The sequence below is a fragment of the Hippichthys cyanospilos genome, chromosome 21 (genome assembly GCF_059441005.1).
Source record: "Hippichthys cyanospilos isolate Australia breed blue-spotted pipefish chromosome 21, RoL_Hcya_1.0, whole genome shotgun sequence".
NCBI lineage: Eukaryota > Metazoa > Chordata > Actinopteri > Syngnathiformes > Syngnathidae > Hippichthys > Hippichthys cyanospilos.
The window spans coordinates 1,329,657-1,349,433 of NC_142389.1; the positions used below are offsets into that span (position 1 = coordinate 1,329,657).

Genomic DNA, 19,777 nt, shown 5'->3' on the forward strand with positions numbered 1-19,777 from the left:
GAGTACAAATGCCTTTGACTCCAAGATCAAGGCTCTTAAAAATGGTCCGGAGGCCGATCTAGAGACCCACACCCATATCGAGAACTACGACGCTACATTTTGGTTCCGGGGACTACTTCATGGGGACGTTTATTTAAGGACCACTTTCTAAATCTAATAACAATTAATCATAACAAAAACAATACCTTGCACCCCTAAATAAAAAAAAAACAAATTCAAACTCTGACCCTACACTCTAGTTCAGTAGCCACAGCCTGCTAAAAGTACCTTGAATTTCTTCCATGATCACACCTGATGACATCTCGTAGCGGCGACCCAAATAATTAATGTGAACAGGTAACGCAAACGAGGCAAGAGTTTGACTACAGCACCGGAGCGAGCCGGGCCTCCACGGTGTCAGCTCGGGTTTAATTATCCGACCTTTCAGTCGGCGCTGTCGGCGCGGAGCGCTAATCAACGTCACTCTCAGTGGCGTGACGATAAGTGGCCGTGACACCCCCTTACTTTGCGCTCCTCACGCTCCGTCACAGATCTTCTGCTTCAGCCATTGATCACTACAGTTGCCTTCTGCTACTCTGGTTTACTTTCTTCTCCTTCCACCAACTGGACCTTAAACTCGAGAGTACTTAAAAAAGTAAACATTAAACAGTGCACATGATTTTCAAAACTTACAACGTTGACCCATCCTTAAACATCTTCAAAACCGATTCCCAAAGCGTTGAAGAACGGGTGCGTAAACATTACAAAAATTGGAGGGCAAGTCTTACAGAAAGCGGACCCCAAACTTCCCTGAAGCAGATCTCGAAAGCCTACGAAAACAATTACGCGACGCTCGTAGCGATTGGGAAAAGTAAAGCTGACAGAAACTGGCCCATAAACTATGTAGAAACTAGTACCCAAAGCGCACAGAAACTGTCCCCTTATGCTCTGTTTTCAACCGTGTCGTGGCGATCCGACCGGCGCCCTTGTCCTTGACATTTAAGTCAAAAGCGTCCTCGGCTGACATTCCACCCTTCCCTTCGTCCCCGGTCCCTCTCGAGTCATCCCCTCCCCGTCCTTGTCATCTTTTCTTCCCGTGCCGCGGCCCGCGGTGTGCCCGAGGCTCAAGGTCTGGTGTAAAAGAACTCCGCTTATTTGCTATTGGCAGGCTCACGCCGCTGAGGCGGCGGCCTGGCTCAAGCGGCGGCCAAGTGCTCTCATCATCGCCATCATTGGGCGACCTTGGCCGTCTCCCATAGTTCCCTCCACTTGTTGCAACTAACAGAGCTTGGCCCCCACAGGTGTGGCGTTTCCGCCATCCCTCGTCTTACTTTCCATCTTCCTCCCCCGGGCATCTCCGGCCCTGCGGAGAGACACTCCATCAGGGAGCAGACACATCCATCAGCGTCGCAGCCCCGACCCACAGGATTCCATTACGGCTCAGCGGCTGACTCGCTCGCTTTTCTGTCGATTCGCACTGAATCACACTCTGACTTAACGTTCATTTCATTGAGACGTGCCACCACTTGAGCGTCCTTTTACTGGAAGTCGACTCCAAAGTTAGAGGAACTGCGCCGCGGCGCTTCTGAAACGTAACTACGAACCTGACGGAAAGAGACCCGAAATCGGACTGTAGTTTACTGTTGATTCTTGACTGAAAGAGATTGGATATGTCACTTGAGGTTTGCGCTAACAACCGCTGCAACGAGGCCTTATAGGGTGATTTAACCGGAGCCCACACTTGACCTTACACCTGCGTGAACCGGAAACCTAACACCTAATGGATCTGGGCCTTAAACCTCACTGCAAATGCTTCCCGTCGATCAACCAGCGTTCAGAAAAAGTAAAGCATGCCGAAACCTGACCATAGCCCTTCATGGAACCGGACCCAACGAAACCCTGAAACCCTGAAACCCAAACCCTTCCTGAAACAAATAAGGACCCTTCTGCTGGAGTGCATCTAGACGCCGCGCCTCGCACGTTCAGAAGCCGAAACCTCGACGCGCCCGACTCTTTTCAGTCAAGGACAGAGAAAACGGCAAGGAGCATTTTGCCGCAGCCGAATATCAAAACTGAAGCGAGCACATCAAACGGCGGGCTACGCGCACCAGCCCGCGCAAAAAACACTTTTGGCTTTCATTGCACTCCGGTGCGCCTTTACAGTACCCGGACGCGCACGAGCCTCGACTGTGTAACCGCGGGGACTCCTCGTACTGCTTTTCATTTGGAAGACTTCTAATTGGTCAATCAGCTGTTGCCTAGCAACAGCAGTCTGGGCGAGCAGCGGGAGAGGAGAAATGAGAGGAAACAAAAGTGAGGAAAGTAAGAGGGGCGACGGGAAGGTGACGGCTGGGTAATCCGCTCCTTTTTTACGCGGGCGGCAAACCGTTGGAACAAAGACACGGAGCCGTACCGAGGAAGGGAAAGACACGAAAGGAATCGGCCGCTATTCCATTGCGAACGGAGCGGGCTCGGCCGCGCGGAACCGCGCGGTCCAATTTAGCTTGCCGGAGTGTCGACAAACAAGCCGGGCGGCCGGCGCACCTCTGGAGGAGTCCTTGGAGTGCCTCCCCTTCGTGATTCACCGATAACGCTTTACGCTCTCGTCTCGCCGCCGACAAATAGCGGCAACGCAGCGTAAACATCCTCCCAAATGAAAGAATGTGTGTCCTCAAAGCCCCAAAAGCTCAAGAAGAAAACACAATAACTGGCCGCAATAACTGCCTCCCGACTCGATGAGCCGAGACCCCCGACCCCCCCCCAATCCTTTCCAAAATAAAAAATACTAGTATCACATTATGATGATATTGGAACCTGGAGTTATGCGGTGCTCGACCTATGCCGTATCGACTTTATGACGCCTGAGTCTCGTCCGCTCTTTTCTCTCCGGCGGCCCACTAGAGTAGAAAAATGTGTTTTTGGAAGGTAGAAATTAATCAATTATCCCAGAAAAGACGAAGGCATATGTTCCGCAACGTGTTCAAAGGCGAAGCGGCGTAAGCCTTGATTTTTGGGGTCAAAGCGGAGCCCCTGAGGATTTTTCCCACAGCCTTGTGTAAACTGATGAGTGGTCCGCTCCTTAACCTGGAAAAACACAGGCGTAATTAAGAGGATGGCCCGAAAGTGTCCCGGTTTCAACTCGCAAGCTCGCAAAGCAGACATATTTCCTTGCTGCCGTCCACTCTTAAGAAGATTACGGCAAAAGCGGGTTCGGCGGAGCCGGATATTCTTCGCGCCGCACGCGAAGCGGGACGGCCCCTTTGGCCCATTTTCCGCAGGGACGGCGGAGGGGCGGAGGTCTGCGTTTTTCTGCTCCTTTTCAGGAATGCCGCGGGTACCGTATCAGATGCAAATATGTGCAGTTAATACGTGCAAATACAATAAAAAGTGGAATTAGTTGAGCCGTTACTGAGATCAGTGCTTGTCGTATTGTCAATAATATTACGAAACGCAGATAACTGAAATATTCCGGATAAAGCAGTGGTTCCGCAGCGTTTTTTTCAAAGGGACCTCCAGCGTAAAGCATTTGAGAAAAAAATGGACTTAGAACAAAGTGCCGTCCTGTCAAGTCTGATTTATTCAACTTTGGAACGAATTCTGCCGGATTTTATCTCGAGGATTCTTTTATACGGAAAAAAATCATGTCACTTATGACAATGTGCACCCGTACAAATCTTCACAAATCACTAGAATACAATTTAGTAAAAAGTAGCTTCATCTTCCAATTGATTTGCTCTTAATTTCAAAAGGAAAACATTCAATTACATGGAAGTCATCTGCCAGAAAATGACAAATATAATGGAACAATTTTCAAATTAAGAGCAAATAAACTGGAACAAGATTCAACTTATTGCTAATTTGTTTTCTAGTAATTCTTTTGGAAAAAATTGCATGTTTTAATTTATATGGATATGCATCGTCCTTTCCCTTTACCTGATCTTGTGAATAAAATACGTCAAGAGATAACACTACTGCTCTCCACAGCAATGCCATGAATGATCATTTACTATGACATGAATGTGAGACCAAATAACCAAAAAGGGTCACAATAATATGTATATTTATATATAATAGCGCAACTATAATTTATGATTTGTTTATTTACCCCTATATTTGTGCTCTAATAACAAATAATGGCTTTTGTGGGATTTTGAGTACCCCGGAAACATTCCCAAGCCTTCTCCCATGATGCAATGGGGCAGCGACGACTTAAGAACACTCGGGCCATTCTTGGAGGCTGTCAAGACCGGGATTGGGTAGAAGGAAAAAGTGTCGTGAGGCCTCGGCACGCCGCCTTGCCCCCCCCCATCCGGAGGCGGTCGATGAGAAAGGGCCTAGGTGGGTGGCGGTTATCCCTTAATGACCCAGTTAGCTTTGAAAAGGCATCGATCGGAGCCGGCGCCGGCTTTGTGTCCGGGCTAACGAAGGGCGGGCGACCCGTCGCGGCGGCGCGCGACCGCGGGATCTCCCTCTCCGAGTCGCGCGCCGCCAAACTCCTTCACCCTACCTGAAGGCGAGCTAAAGAAGGAGGAAGTGAGCGGGATTCTCATGTATTTTTCAACACCAAGTCATCAATGTTTTATCCCTCATAGAATGACATTTTTGGAAGGGGAGAGCCAGCTGGCGTGGAGGCGGCACCAACCGCAACAATTCCCCAAACAGCGTTCGCAACTTCAAGTTCTTGGTACTTTTCTGGAACAAAGTACAACAACCCCTTGCGTTATATAAGCCTAGAACCCCGCAGCTTATAGTCCGTTTTTTGTTTGTTTTTTTAACTAGCCACCAGGGGGCAATCTCTCTGCAATCAAGTGGTGACGGAAGAACACGCTAGTAGTTTTACCGTATTTTAGTTGTGGAAATGTCTTTCCAACTACTGTATAAGCTGCTACTTTTTCTCATGCTTTGAACCCTGTGGCTTAAAGCCTTGTGCGGCGTAGCTGCAACTTATTTTTCAGCCACCAGGGGGCAATCTCCCAGTAATCAAAGGGGGACAGAAGAATACGCTGGCAGTTTCACCTTATTTTAGTTGCATTGAGTGGTAAATGTCTTGTAAATTAGCAAAAATTTCAAACTAAGGTAGAAGCTATGACGTTTTTCTCATGCTTTGAACTGTGGCGAAACGTCCAGTGCGGCATATCTTCAGTGTGTGTAGCGCCAGCTCGCCCTTGCTGTACCTGTTCGCTGATGATGTCAGCGTCTGCACCGCCGATAATAAGCGGCGGTTCACCTTCAAACGTGCGTCAGTGAACGCCTCATCGTCATCCTCGCCTACCGCACGTATGTTGCCATGTTATAAAAAAATCAAATAAAAAAACAGGAAAAAGCCCCAACTAGCTATTTTGGTCTGGGACGGATCAACAGTGTTACGGGTGTCAGAAACCGTGGCCGTTGCCGTGGCGACGCAAGGATGGAGGAAAAAAAAAAAGGTGGGGGGGGGGGGGGGGCAGAAGGAAGGGTGGAGATGCTTGACTGCGGGATCCGGCGGAATGCTAATCATCTTCTTCCTGACAGTTCGTCCTTCATTATGCAAGAGAGCCGTGGGAGGGGGCGGAGACGCACCGGCGGCCGCAAAAAAAAGAAAAAAAAAATCCACGTATATATGCAAAAGCTACACACACATATACAAGGTCACATGCTTGTCTTTGTAGCTACACGTGCACCCCATTCAGCATTCACACGAGCTCTCGTGAAAAAAAACAAAAGCTGGAATGCTTTTTTACAACGAATCAGACGTCCCTGGCATCGAATGAGTTAAAAACACATTTCGCCAACTGAAAATGACATCACATGTGCTCAAGGCTCAATTAACAGCCAATCATCACTCAGCGTGAGCAAACCCCCCAAAAAAGATGCCACTGATTTCGATATTAACTCTTTACAGCTGAAAATGGGTCAAAATAGATTCCAGTTGTGTATTAGCATGAACCCGGCAGTCCCTGCGGAGTGTCCTCAGAATTGCAATTGCCTTCCGGCGTCTGATCCCACTTGACAGGACGGGGAGCCACCCAAGTCTGCCCCAGAATGCGACCCATAAAAAAAAAAATCCGTCAGCCCGCGTGCGTCCAGAAGTGGGGAGGCGGCCTCCCACGCCGCAGCGCGGGTAATTTATTCACTGGAGTCTGAGAATACTCTGCGAGGACGCACTGACAAATGAATATGTTAAACAACGTTAGCTTGACCTCGCGATCCAACCTTGAAAACATTAGCCGGTAGCGTCACAAAAGGGAACCGCATCTTTGTCTGGAGTGGCGTAAACTAGCCGAGCGTAGCCCGAGAGTACGCTCACCCAGAATGGAAATGGGACGAGCCCCTCCCCTTTGAGATGGATCTGACTGGAAGGACTAAAATGAAGGTCCGAGTGGACTTTATTTATCACTTTGTAAAATTGCAAGTTGCCAGCTAGCATGCCTCTATCCCCCGCAGACTTTTGGCAACAATCAACAAACAAGATGAAAAGAAGTTGCTCTGGGAATGTGGAAAACTACGGTTCCACTGGCGAGACCTTCCGATAAACCCCTGCGAGGTCCTTAATCGTCTACATGACTTGCCCATGCTCCAAATGAACACGAACTTCCTGCCCAAATTTGGAAAATCTGTGCGGTCTCCAGCAAAATTTACAAAAACAAATTTTTGAAAAACACATTCAAAACGGCAATCCGAAACACAGCAGGAATGATGGTAGGAATTTTCACGAAAAGCCTTTCGTTGTTTCAACACTGAAAGGCGGTGACCCGAACAGTACATTTTTATTTTCAAATTAAGAGCAAATGAATTGGAATGTGGGGGTGACTTGAAGACTTCTGCCTCGATAGACTGATATTAAATAAAACTGTATCCATACCATATTTATATTCATATGTACAGTATTGATACACTAAAATTCCAAATTACAAACTTTTCTACTAAGAAAGATTTATAAAAATGGAAGACTCCGATATTTGTCAAAATGTCAAATATCGGTGAGAATGGGCCGGGCCAATAATAGCCCGAGAAATTCTGCAAGCAAGATCTCGATGACATGCACAAAACGCGAAGTATAGCCGTCTCAGCTATGAGTGGAAAAATTTCCGACAAAAACGCGGTTTTTGCGACGCTCGGCCGGGCTAACGGGCCAAAGCTACGTTAGCATTTCAGCCGCCGGGCGCACCCAGTCACGACTCCGTTTCTATTCCGCGCTTCTCCGGCTCGGAAAAACGAGGCCGGGGACGCCGGTGCCGGCGGGCCCGGCCGACGTCTCGCATCCGAGCTGGCAAATGTCGAGGGGGGGTAATCAGCGCGGGAAGTTGCGGCGGCTCACATCCCAACCCAAAAATAATCAGCAGAAAAAAGGCAGATGGTAGCGTAGCCTGAGGCTGGCATTTTTCTATGCTTGGGCTCCAAATACAGGCATTCTGTTTTGTTTTTTTTTGTTTTTTTTTATTTTTGGGGGGGGGGGTTGTTTTGTTTTCCGAGAATCTGGCGGATCCCAGCGGACACGTAGAAAAAGATGGCAATGTGCACCCACCTCCAGGCTGTATTCTTCCACGGTCCTCTTCAGCGGGTCGATAATTTGCCAGCAAATCAGGATGCACAAGTCGATCAGCAGCATCCCGCCGACGATAATCAACAATTTCTGGTCCTTTATGATCTGCACGAGGGGAATGGAGAAAAACAAGACCGTTATGAGCGTTGCAATCAAGTGGCCCGATTATTGCGCCCCCCCCCAGCTCCCGACGCACTTTTCGCAAGGCGTGAACTTTGGCGGGGATGAAAGCGGCGCCCCGTTTGTGATCTTTATTTAGAACGCCGTTTGACGGCGTGAAAGCCACGTTCAAAGGAAAGGTCAGGCAAAGGTCCGCCCCACCGATGGCTTCTGTCCAAGTTGACGGCGGTTGGAAAATCCTGATGGAGGGTGATTATATTGCTGACGGGTTTCGCAACATTGACGGGCACACAATAGTGCCCATTTCAAATTTGTCATTTTTCAATAAAGGCATGGGAAAAAAACTGGAGAAAATCACGAATAAGTAAATATTCATTAGTTGCAGCCTCTTTTTGTGAACCGCCAAGGCCAAAGTCTGTTCAAGATTTAGTTCATTTTAATTTTCGGAACGTCGCACCAGTCTCGTCATCGTTTAATCATCGGGGGCCACCCGGCGGCCCGCCATCCACTTATCAAGGGCCAACGACAGAGAAAAAACAAAAGAAAAGAAAAGCCGCTTTCACACAGACTTTTTCTTTGCCACGTTGGCCGATCATGTCTTTGACGGTCCCCATTGGCTAACAACAAAAAAGTAGGATGGCTGCCACCTGGTGACCTAAAAAAAAAAAAAAAAAAAATCCTAACCCCTCGAAAGGGAAATTGAGGTCGTCCGATGCTGCGAAATCCTCCAGAAGACAGCGAGCGCTCCGACTGTTCCGCGGGCCTAATTAAAAAGCGCAAAGGCTGAGCGGTCAGCTTTGATTTAGTCTCGCGCGACTCCCGAGAGCCGAAGAAGATGTCGGCTAAAGTTCCCGGCGATGGGGTTTTCGGGGCGTTCCCGCCCACTTCCCTCATGCGCCTTTTCGTCCACCTCTGGTTTGTCTTTTCTCGGGCCGCCTCCTCGGCCCTCCTTTTTTGCCTGTTTGCGCCACTCGGCCCCGAATCCTTCCAATTCTTTTGATCCGCCCCTCTCATCCTGGCAGGCCACCCACACTTGCTCCAGAAAGATGGCGAGTGGGAGCGAGAGACAGGGCGGGGGGAAGGGGGGGACGCTTCTATAAATACAAAAAAAAAAAGCGGAGAAGCGCTACTACAGTCTGCATCTCGTTTACATAACTCGGCCAATCAAAGTGATTGAATGTGATGGCTCAAAAGCTTTCATCGAAGTTATTTCCAGACTCGAAAGCGGCCTTCTAAAATCCCTTCAAAAATCTCGAGTGCTGCTGTTGCATACACAAAAATGGCACGGGCGGTGTCCAAACTAGGGCCCGGGGGCCATTGGCAGCCCGCCTTCCAATTTTAAGCGGCCCGCATCACATCCAAAAATGACTTATTTGTTGCATATTTTGGAAAGCCATCACATGTTGGACTCCTGAAATCCCTTTAAAAATGTAGAGTCCTTCTTCGCCGGTGTCCAAACTAGGGCCCGGGGGCTATTTTCTGGCCCGCTGTCCAAATATAAGCGGCCCGAGTCAAGACATTCAATGCCATGTACTAATTTCAATTTTTTTTCCTGAAGTATTTGCCATTTAAAACAGCTATTCGTGTTGAGGGCAAGTATTTTGGGTTGGAATAAATGAAAATCATTTTGGAGTGGCCTTCGCACCCTTTAATATTCCCGCATGTGGCCCACGGAAGAAAAAGTTTGGACAGCATCCCGTTCGGGGCTTTCGCAAGAGGCCCGAGTAAAGCGTGGCGTGCGCTGGGTCGCCATCATTTCCCGGCGGATGACGAGATCAGACAAAACCATCTGCCGAAGGATCCCTTGCACGGAGCTCGTGTAGTGACTACTGTTGTTTTTCAAGGTAGTTGATGGGGCGTGACTGACAAAAGTGTAATCCGTAGATGAAGAAGTATTCCCTCGCCAGCTATGTTGCCAGCAACTTGTACCGTATAATTGCTATCCCGCCGTGCAAGGGGAGTAACTCATCCGCGTGTCTTGGATGTCATTTATTTCAGACATTTCGGACCCAGCCTCGAAGTGCCTGCTCCGTGTCCCAAAATTAATGTCTGTTGAGATACACCAGGGGTGTCCAAAATTCTCCTCTGAGGGCCACAGATTTTAATTTTTTTTTAACTTTAGCATATTAAACACGTTAAAATCCAAGCGAGCGAGCGACTACACGTTGTGCTCATTGGGGGTGTTCAAACTATGGCAAGGGGGCCATGTGTGGGCCGCAATCCAAATTTTGGCGGCCCACCTTTCGACATGACCCGTAATGCTGTTCAATGAAAAGGTTTGATGGAAGTCAGTGTTAGAAGATTGATGAAAAAAATCATAATTGACCTTAATGTAGCATTTTTTTTTAATAACAATATGTAATTACTTGATATATCAAAGAACTTGGCCCTTGTTTTAATGTTTGGACATCACAGGTCTATATCATAATGTAATTTAAAATAAAAACAACGTCAAGTCTTTCTGGTAAAGGTGATGAGGCAAATTATGCTACGCAAAATGAAGATGGCGGGCCTCAATCAAAACTCTCCCGTTACCTTCTTCTTCATCTTGACGTTCTTGAAGATGGCGTGCACCCTCCAGGTCTTGGCAAACATGGCGCCGAACGCCGTCGTGTAGCCCACGATGAGGATCCACGTTCGAACCTGTCGGGCCACAAGAGCGCTGCTTTAAGGCGGCGCTTCTCAAAGTACCCCTACGGATACCCGCGATCGGGACAGAGATTCTGCGGCTATCGGAAAAACTAATGACATTTTTTCTTTCGTGCCGTGACAGGAACATTTAATGTTTCTTTTCAAATTAAGAGCAAAGTAATTGGAACAGGAAGCAACTTATTGCTAAATTGTGTTGTAGTGAAAATATGCATACGGGTGCACATTTTGCCTGAACTTGCTGTCACATTTTGCACATGGCTCCTTGAGACTTTTTCCCGCGTCTCACCCAGGTGTCGATATTCCATAACCTTTAAGTTTCTCTCGGCGCCACCTGGTGCTCGGGCCCTCGTCACTCACGTCTCTGACAAGTCCGAACATTTCCTTGAAGATGCCAAAATAGCGCTCTAAAAATGAACCGCAACTAAGAAAGGACGGAAAAAAATAAAAGCTGTCAGGTTGCTTTGGCGTCTCTTATCTGCTAAGCACGGATGCTGTCACACTCTTGAGAGTAATTCGTCCTAATAAGAAGAAACAAAACGTGGACCTCTCACGGTGATGCGGCACCAGAGGACGCCTTCTAAAAGCGCACTTTCAAAAAAAAAAAACCTGACAAAGCCTAATATAGCCACAGTGTACTTTTCTTTCCACCTGCAAGCGTCCTACGCAGCATTTTGAGGACATTCTGCTGGCGTGGCAAAAGACAAGTTTATGGGCGTCACGGCCTGAGGGCGGAGTCCGAAAGTGCTGGCTAAAGACCCCCCTCCCTGTAGAGACGCTGTCTCCATTTATCTTATTCAAGCGGTTTATAGTATCTAAATCCGCCGCCTCATTCAGTCCCAAAGACATTTTTTTAAAACTCATTCAATGCCAGAGACGTATTTTTACGTACTTTCAAGAGTCCCAAATATTCAATCGCAGGTAATCTATCTATCTATCTGACCCCTGTTGACCCCCCCCCCCCCCCCCCCCCCCCCCCAAACTGACCGTGCAGAGCGTCTGAAACTCCTTGTCGGACACAAAGCCGCCATCCAATCCGAAGAGGAAGATGGAGGCGTAGGACAGCATCCCGCCCAAGATGATCAGGTTGTTCATGTAGGGGCTGGACATCTTGATCAGTCTGCACCACAAATATGGCTTTCATATCATGAGATCATCGTACCGCAGTTGATATATTGGATGAACATCTACAGTCAGGAAATTGGATTCTTTTTTTAACAGCATTTAATCCAATATCACAACTTCGCACTGGGTTTGAAGCTATTTGAGAATGAATCAAACAGCAACAGTTTTGATTTGTATTGTATTTGTATTGTGTTGACTAGGTTAATGATGATAATTGATAACTGTTGAAACAATATTGGGCCCAGATACGTGGAACCACTCGATAGCCACAAACTTGATATGTGACATTTGCGTTGAGCAAAATCCGATACCATTTTTTTGTATTATTCAATACTTTGGTAGCGGCAGTCACTGATACCAAAGACCGATATCACTTGTACTTTTGACATAAAATTTCCTCCCCAAAAAGCAAAACAAAAAAACCAAAACGACAGAATTTTATAGGCACATCTATACATCCCAATGGAGCAAATTTCCCTAAAACATAAAAGAAATTAACTGTAACTTTTCAATTCTTCAAATTTCTTGTTTTTGATTGCAAAAGGGCCAAACGGCGGCTGCTAGCATGGGCTGTCTTCTGAGTACCAAAACCTTAAAAAAAAAGCTGGTATCGGCGCCGATATCAAGACCTAGTATCTGTACCTGGTATCGGTAGTCTTTTACACTAAAGAACTCTTCTTTATGTTCTTTGCATTACCCAAATGTAAACACAATTGTGATTTTTTTTTTTGGGGGGGGGTCACGGCCCTACTTTGTGTTTTTGCTTGACTGCGGTCTCACCTGTGGTTTCTGTTCTTGATGTTGAAAAAGAGGAAGGCTCCGGCCATGAGCATGCCCAAGATGGTGATGGTGGACAGGATGCTGTAAAGCGGAACGTTGATGTGCCGTCGTTGCGAATGTACAAACGTCTGATCTTTGGGCGGTTCCACGCCTGAAGAAGAACGTTCAAAATTAGAGTCCGGGCAAATCCAGAGCCACTTCCCCTTGAGTCATTTTCTCATGAGTGTTTTTTCTTCGTTTTCGCTTTTTGGAACGTCCTCGCAGATCGCAATTCCCGGTTCTGTATCGGTAAGAACGCTAACGGAGAAATACAAGCGGACGTCACCTTGGAATCGGATGGCGTTATTGATGAGGTCCAGAACGTCTGCGATGGCGTTGTATTCTCCCACCTTCACTTCCTGGCCCTCTGTTTTCACAATCAACAACCTTTATTAACACCCGCTCAACTTTACGACCTCCAAATACATCCGAAGCGCATTAGCGATACGACAACACATCAATAAGGCGGATAATAAAGCACTCGGCAACGGCTATCACTTAAGGAACGGAATATGCGCTTTAATATGTTTTGTAATATGCTTTCCCCCTTTATGCCGTTTCAATTATGCCTTTATTTCACCTCGAGGAGAGTCGACGGGCGATAAAGAGAAGATAGCGGACGAGGAAATCGAGGAGATAAATGCTTCTCCGAGACGGGCGAGCCAGGAAAAAAAAAAAAAAAAAAAAGCTGCGCGGGTACGTTTTTGCGGAACGAAATCGTCCGACAAACGTTAGGCGGGACGCAAACGTCCTCTGCGTCGATTTGTTACGCCTCATATATTGGCATTATGTCGGATTTTGCATTTGTGTGAAAAACTGGTTAACTGGTCGATTAACCAAATATATTAGGGGCAAAAAAATATATAAATATTACATCATAAAAATGGGTAGGGGCCAATGAGGGTGGGCCGGTCGCTGAAAAAGCAAAATTAAAAAAACCGACGTCCGATGATGAAGCTAGTGAAGCGATGTAAAAATATCGTTCAAAAATAAATAAAAAATAAATAATTGCTTGGGCCCAAGTTAAAACAAAACCCAACAAGAATATCCAGTGGACAAAGTCTCTCGAAAATCTCTTTTCCCGCGAAGCTTTTTCCGAGCTTAGTCGGCGCCGATCCAAGCCCGCTAAAGAGCTTTTCAAAAACCGGCCTGTCAAATCAAACGCCGAAGACGACGGACGGCGCCGGGATCCTTGAAATGTTTTTACCTTGAAACTGGTTGAATTTAATGGTGCCCATCCGCTCACCGTTGCGGAACATCACTTGGCCCTGGAAGAAAGAAAACAAAGGAATTACATTTCAGAAAAAAGTTCCACTGACAAGTTCCAAGACATCGATAATTGCAATTGCAGCTGATACTAGTATCGGAAGCGCTCCTTTGTAAGAGCACCATTGAGCATCCCTAATAAATGTTAATTGTAGGGCAGAAACTAAGAGTTGTTATTATCAGGGATGGTCCAGCACCGAGTCTCAATATCAGTCTCGGTATCGGGCCAATACCTGTCCTTATTTCAAGGTATCGGTTCTTGCATTTACCGGTAATTCTTTTAGGGGAAGTTTGTATATCAAAAGTACTCATGCTATCGCTATCTAGTATCACTATAGATGCCAGTTCAAGAGTTGAGTACTTGGACATGTATCGCCTCTTAAAGAGGAGTATCAAGCATCCCTGAAAACGGTTCCCTGAAGTATTTATCGTTGGCAATCTGATTTTTTTTTTAAATTGGTTGAATCCTCACGTTAGCGTTTGGCTAAAGAGCCCAACTCGGCCCCCCCAAATCTTTGATTGAAGCAGGGCGGGAACAAGATAAGCACTTTCAAGCCGCACAGCTGACAAAGTAGACAAAAGCAATTGAGCTTTGCGGCATTATCGTCTCATGTCGTCCAATCAATTTGGCCTCTGTGGCTTTATCTCGTCTCGCCCTCGCTCGCCTCCTCCATCTTCATCTTTCCTCCGCCACTGCGCCAACAAGTCTGACATCTTTGTCGCGTGTGTATGGACTTCATCGAAGACGGAATTTTGTCGACTGTCGTGCTTTTTGGGAAAATCAGATGCCGATAATAAAGCAATTGAAAAGCGTTTTGACTTCGGGGAACAATTTCGTTCCATTTCTTGTCCGTCGCAAATTTTTATTGAGTCATGTAAACATTCATAAGTAGATTTACAAGCGGGTGATTATTCATACACACATACGCACACACACGCACGCACACCAGGGTCAAAGTCTGCGGGTCCATTGACAATTCATTAAACGGCACCTTCGGGCACCCGCTGTGCAAACAAGGTCTTGCCTTCATGACTCAGCAATTAGCCCCCCCCCCCCTCCGTTCTTTAGCGTCAGCGAAAAGATGACTGAAACTGGGCTCCTTTTTCCTGCTTTATGAAAAACTGAGAAAAAGATTGTGCCGTCCGCGTCTGATTTATTAACCTACTAAATGCCCCCCCACCCAAAAAAGAGTCCTAACATTCAATGTAAAAAAAAATACGTCTTTTCGATTGGATGAGTTTAATTTGCATTGTATAAGATTTAGAGGTGATCCCGATATAACTTTTTCACTTAAAATGTTGCTGCCTTGATGACTGCCCGATACCGATAACGATCCACGATATCAAATGAAAATTTGTGTCGCTTTTAACTTTTTTTTGTATGAAATGTTAGAAAAGACTTGAAAAGGGACAGTCCCCCTGATTTACACCTGGCTAATTACAGGAAAATGCCGGCTCTCCCCGGATTAAATGAACACATGCGTCGCGCCTTCAAAGAAATGTTTGCGGTCGCGCCTCGGTGGCTGCCAATCAAAGATGCGTGTCGTCTCCATCAACCCCACCCCCTTTTCATTCTGCGGAACCGGCAGGGGGAGCATCTGCAGCGGATCGATAGTGCAGAGACCTTCGTGATAGAGTGCTCGCAAATTGTCTTCTCACGGCATTGGAGTGTGCAAAAAAAAAAAAAAAAAACAGGGGGAGAAAAAGGCTTCAAATAAAGAGGCGGAATTTGCAGTTTTTCAGGTTGTGTAACAGCAGCTATTTTTTTGTGTGTGTGTGAAGAAAGTGGCATAAAAGATGCATGCAGCGTGCTGGCGGTGGTGGCAGGAGATTGCCTTCCCGTGTCTGCTGCCTCATGCGTGCGCACGTGCGTGCGTGTGTGAGTGGGAGTGAGGCTGGTGCGTGCAAGCTAATCTTATTTCATGGATGCTTTCAACATCTATTATTGCCCCTTTTAGCATCAACACGTCAATATATTTGTACCGCCAATTTTTTACACATCTCTATAAAGCTGCAACAATTAATCAACACCTAATCAATAATCCAATTATCTATAATAGAGTACTCTGTTACTAAGAGTACTTGGTATCAGCGACTACTCCAATTGAGAACTCAGAATGTGGTATCGATCTGGAGGAAAATCAAACATCCCTGAAATATAATAAGAATAAACCAGGAAGAAACCTGCACTGAAGTTATGACACAAACCAGGAACTAAACGCATTAGCTTGCTGAGTCATAAATAGCAAGATGTCTGCTAACTAATGCTTCCTGAGCAGGACGGGAGACCTGGTATTCGCCCAAGAGGAAGCGAAAAGAAACGCGCGACAGGATCGGTGGTGTACACGCTGGCGCGGGCATGCGGAAGCACTTCGCAGGGGCTAAGTAACCTCAAAGCGTTTGCGCTAATGAACGCTAATGAACTCACCGTGACGCCGAAGAAGTTGGTCTCGTTCATGACGTCCAGCACCATCTTGCCCACCTCGTGGTTGTCCACGGTGAAGTCGGGCCGCCCGCTCAGCCGCTGCTTTTCACGCAGCAGGTGCATGACCCGGGTCAAGGTCTTGGCGATGACCCAGATGCCGTCGTAGGCGAAACCGTGGAATTTGCTGGGCTCCACGCCCTTCTGACGCAGCTCGCGGCTGTACTCCAGCTCGTACTCCTTCGGGGTCTGGAATGGGACGCAGAGTTTGTTGTTAGGTAGCCAGCAAACAAATACACAAAGTGTACGAACAAGACGGAGCCTGCTCACGGACAACTAGCATCTTGCTAGCTAAAGCAGGAAGTTACCGGCTAACAAAGAAAACAAGCCTGGAATTAAAGCAAACTACAAATGCTAACTAGGCCAGGATGTACTGCGAAAACCACAAAACAGGAAGTATCCCGCTAGCTCCCAAAGTCCAAAAACCAATTAGCTCGCATGTCGACAAAATATAAAAAAAAAAAACACTTCACGGTTGAGCTGTCCATGTACGTTTTTTTCAGTCCTGCCATTACCAAGAGCGTAAATACCAAGCAAATACCAGGCCAAACGCTTGAGTGCATTCGTTCTTAACTCTACGTCTTGTTTTGTTTTTCTACATTGGGCTCACCCTTCCGGAGATGCCCTTGATCTGCCTGGCGCTGAGGGGCTCAAAGTCCACGCTGATGTAGCCCTCCATGGCGGCCAGCAGCTTCTTGGTGGTGCAGTTGGTGCTGTTGGCCTGTTCCCACCAGTTGCCCTGGTACCAGCCAGGAATGATCCACTGGTATTTGCTGCCAAACATGTTCAGGTTGTACGCCTGGAGAAGAGGAAAAGAAAGAGATGTTCAGGCGTCGTCGGGACGTGGCGGCGCCGCGCCGGGGGGTGGCCACTTACGCAGCAGAAAACTTTGGCGGCCAGGTTCTCGTCAAACTGGCCGATGATGATCCTCACGTCGTTGTCCTGAGGGAAAACAAATAGATAGGTAAGCCACACTCTTCGCTTCAGTTTTTCGCGGAGTTTAGTTCAGTGATCAAGAATAGATCGGAAGCTCAAATCATAACTGTCATATTTTTTGGACGATAAGACGCACCGGATTAGACGAAAAAAAAAAAGAACAGAAAATCTATTTCTGTCGCGTCTAGAAATAAGATCAACACCGTAACACAGATACACTTGGATTGTATGAATACCGCACCAACACAACGGTAACATGCCTGATTGTGTTTAGTAATGGAAAGTGCCCCCTGGGGGTGATTAAAACACCAGTTCAAACTCAATATTTACTGTATATAAAAACTCTATTCTTAAATGTCTGAACTCGCAAAGATTAAAACATTTTCATTGGCGAGGATGCTCCAGCACGAATATTTACAAAATGTTGCGGCTAATTATTTAGCTTAACCCCTGAAGTAACTTTGGACAATTCAGAGTATTTATAATAATGCACAATACTTATGATAGGTATGTTTCATTAGCTAGCTAGTTTAAGAAAAAGCAGTTTGTATGTGTGCTAGACTGTTGGCGCGCCTTTCGCCTGAGGGGTCACACGTGAGCTTTTACGGCATCCCAATGTTGCTGTGGGTGTTTAGTGCAGCTGTGGTGTCCGTTTGAAACTTTACGACTCTCATAATAAGCAACACGCTACGCCACGGTAGCCACGCAAGCTGCTAGCGCACGCAGTGGGACTAGCGAGATGCTAGCATTGCACAAATGGGAATACGCGAGGCAGTCGGAAGAATAAAACATGTTTGAAACACTCTTGCTTTTAGCCCAGCTTGGAAGCCGGAGCATAATTTGAAACCATATTTTAAAATCAGATGTATTTGGTAAAACCCTAATCATGTGCTCATTTCCAGATTTTCAATCTGTTTTAAACATATCTTGAAAAGCAGGCTTGAGGCTTGAAACCCAAATTTTAAGTCATAACCCGCATTTCAGGGCATAAATAAAACTCACCTTGAGTTTCTTGACGTTAACGCAGGGGTCGTTGGAGAAACTCTCGGTGTCGGCGATCTGGATGTCGGCCTTCTCCAGTTCGCTCGTCAGGTCGTTTCTTACCTGAGCAGGCAGATAAAAATAAATAAATAAATAAAATTTCAGAGAGAGAGAAAACAACAAACGAATAAATATATGGCTAAAAAATATTCCTAATTGAATCCGATGATTGAAAATGCAAAGCAATTCCGAGAGCAGCTTGTGGAGGTCTACAAAAGCATTTCCGCCCCGGGCGTTCATATAAAAAGTAAATAAATAAGAAGAACACTATGGCTTTGCCGCGTATTGTTCCTGAGTGTAATTAAACAGCCAGAGGGCAAATTGCTAATCCTGTTGTCCGTCAGCTCTGATTGATGTTTGCCGTTCCTGCGTGTCTGGCAATAAAGTTGATTGCCAAATATTGCGTGTGCGTCAAAGTGCGCAGGGGCTAGCCCCCCCCCCCGTCGGCATTAGCATTAAAACGGCGATGTGCCGTAAATAGAAGGCGGCCGGAGCCGGCTCAAGCTTTCGGGTTTTTGCGTTCGCCCGGCGGGCGGGGGAACGGGCGGCCTCTACCGCCGGCATCTTTAAACAGCGTTGCGTAACGCGCACCTCGCCGCAGCCAGCGTGACAAATAGAAGAAATAGAAACGCCACTTGTCGTCAGCGCCGATATTCATTATGCACGCGGAAAGTTCTAGAATTCACACTCCCTCACATTCCCTGAAATTGGAGGCAAATTACCGTAAATCCCCAAAATATAAGACGCACTATTTTTCCCTATTTTTTTGACAGCATTATTTGCAAGAAAAGAAGCGAGCAGACTGAACCAACGTCCGAGTCCATCCGTGTTCACGCGTACGAATAATTCGAAAACTTAGAGGATCACGTAAAACACGGAAAGGGATTCAATTTGACTCGTTAACTGAGATGTAGACTTTTCATATAATTTTGTCTCAAATCACATTAGCATTAAGAGCGAGCAGCTATGGACTGAAAGTTTATACCACAATTAATTGTATCAAGGTATAAAACGAGATGGCAGCTACATTAGCGGTATAGCAAATACACCAAAATCAAACACGCTAATGTCTGGCGTCTCAAATTACGAAGATCGTAACATCGAATGCACATCATAGTATTTGCGCTATATTGCAGTTTGTTTTTTTTTTTGCTGTTCATCGCTCAGCCGTAGTCCGCGTCCCACCGCCCTACTTTGATTTGATGGTTACCCGGGCAACGTCGCTCGGCAAACGGAGTCAAGGGGGCTTGCGTATTTGTAAATCGGGATTAGAGGACAATCTGGCGGCAGGTTGACGGAACGGCGCCGTTTTATGTCTTCTTCCTGTCCTAAGCCTCTCGCTGCTTTCAGAAGCGTGGCGATAAAGGGATTTCAGCTGGCACAGATTTTGCTACCATGCTTCTTCTACCCCCCCAAGCTTTCTCATTTATAGATAGATATTTATACAGCGTATGAAGTGGAGTGCCGCTTGTGGTGAGAAGGTGACGGTTTCAACACCTCTGTCTTGTTTTATCCGAATGTCTTGAGATAACGTTCTCGCCGCGGCACTTGCGTCAAGGGTTTGTCTCCACTCGAAACAAGATAGTGACGCAGCACATGACTTGTATGCTCCCATGAATGGCGGAATGGGAAGCGCAAGACCACTACTACGACAGGCATTCAACCGGGGGTGTCAAACGTACGGCCCGCTAGCCAAATCTGGCCCGCCAGCTGATTTTGTGAAGCATTAAAAAAAAAAAAAAAAAATGAATAGGACGGATCTCATTAGTCAAAGCACAACGATTGCATTAAAAAAAAAAACGTAGTTCGTCAAGCAAAGGCTTACACAACTAAACACA

At 46.6% G+C, this 19,777-nt stretch overlaps 1 protein-coding gene across 1 annotated transcript in view; it reads right to left on the reverse strand.

The window, feature by feature from the left end:
* Window positions 1-19,777, reverse strand: part of gabbr2 (gamma-aminobutyric acid (GABA) B receptor, 2) — a 71,139-nt gene that overhangs the window by 12,827 nt on the left and 38,535 nt on the right. The window contains exons 4-13 of the mRNA XM_088404689.1: window positions 17,901-18,002; window positions 16,839-16,904; window positions 16,573-16,761; window positions 15,909-16,151; window positions 13,422-13,482; window positions 12,501-12,581; window positions 12,176-12,326; window positions 11,258-11,390; window positions 10,157-10,264; window positions 7,484-7,606 (exon numbers count right to left, since the gene is read on the reverse strand). Of these exons, the coding sequence (XP_088260815.1) occupies window positions 7,484-7,606; window positions 10,157-10,264; window positions 11,258-11,390; window positions 12,176-12,326; window positions 12,501-12,581; window positions 13,422-13,482; window positions 15,909-16,151; window positions 16,573-16,761; window positions 16,839-16,904; window positions 17,901-18,002 (1,257 nt within the window). The remainder of the gene's footprint in view (window positions 1-7,483; window positions 7,607-10,156; window positions 10,265-11,257; window positions 11,391-12,175; window positions 12,327-12,500; window positions 12,582-13,421; window positions 13,483-15,908; window positions 16,152-16,572; window positions 16,762-16,838; window positions 16,905-17,900; window positions 18,003-19,777) is intronic.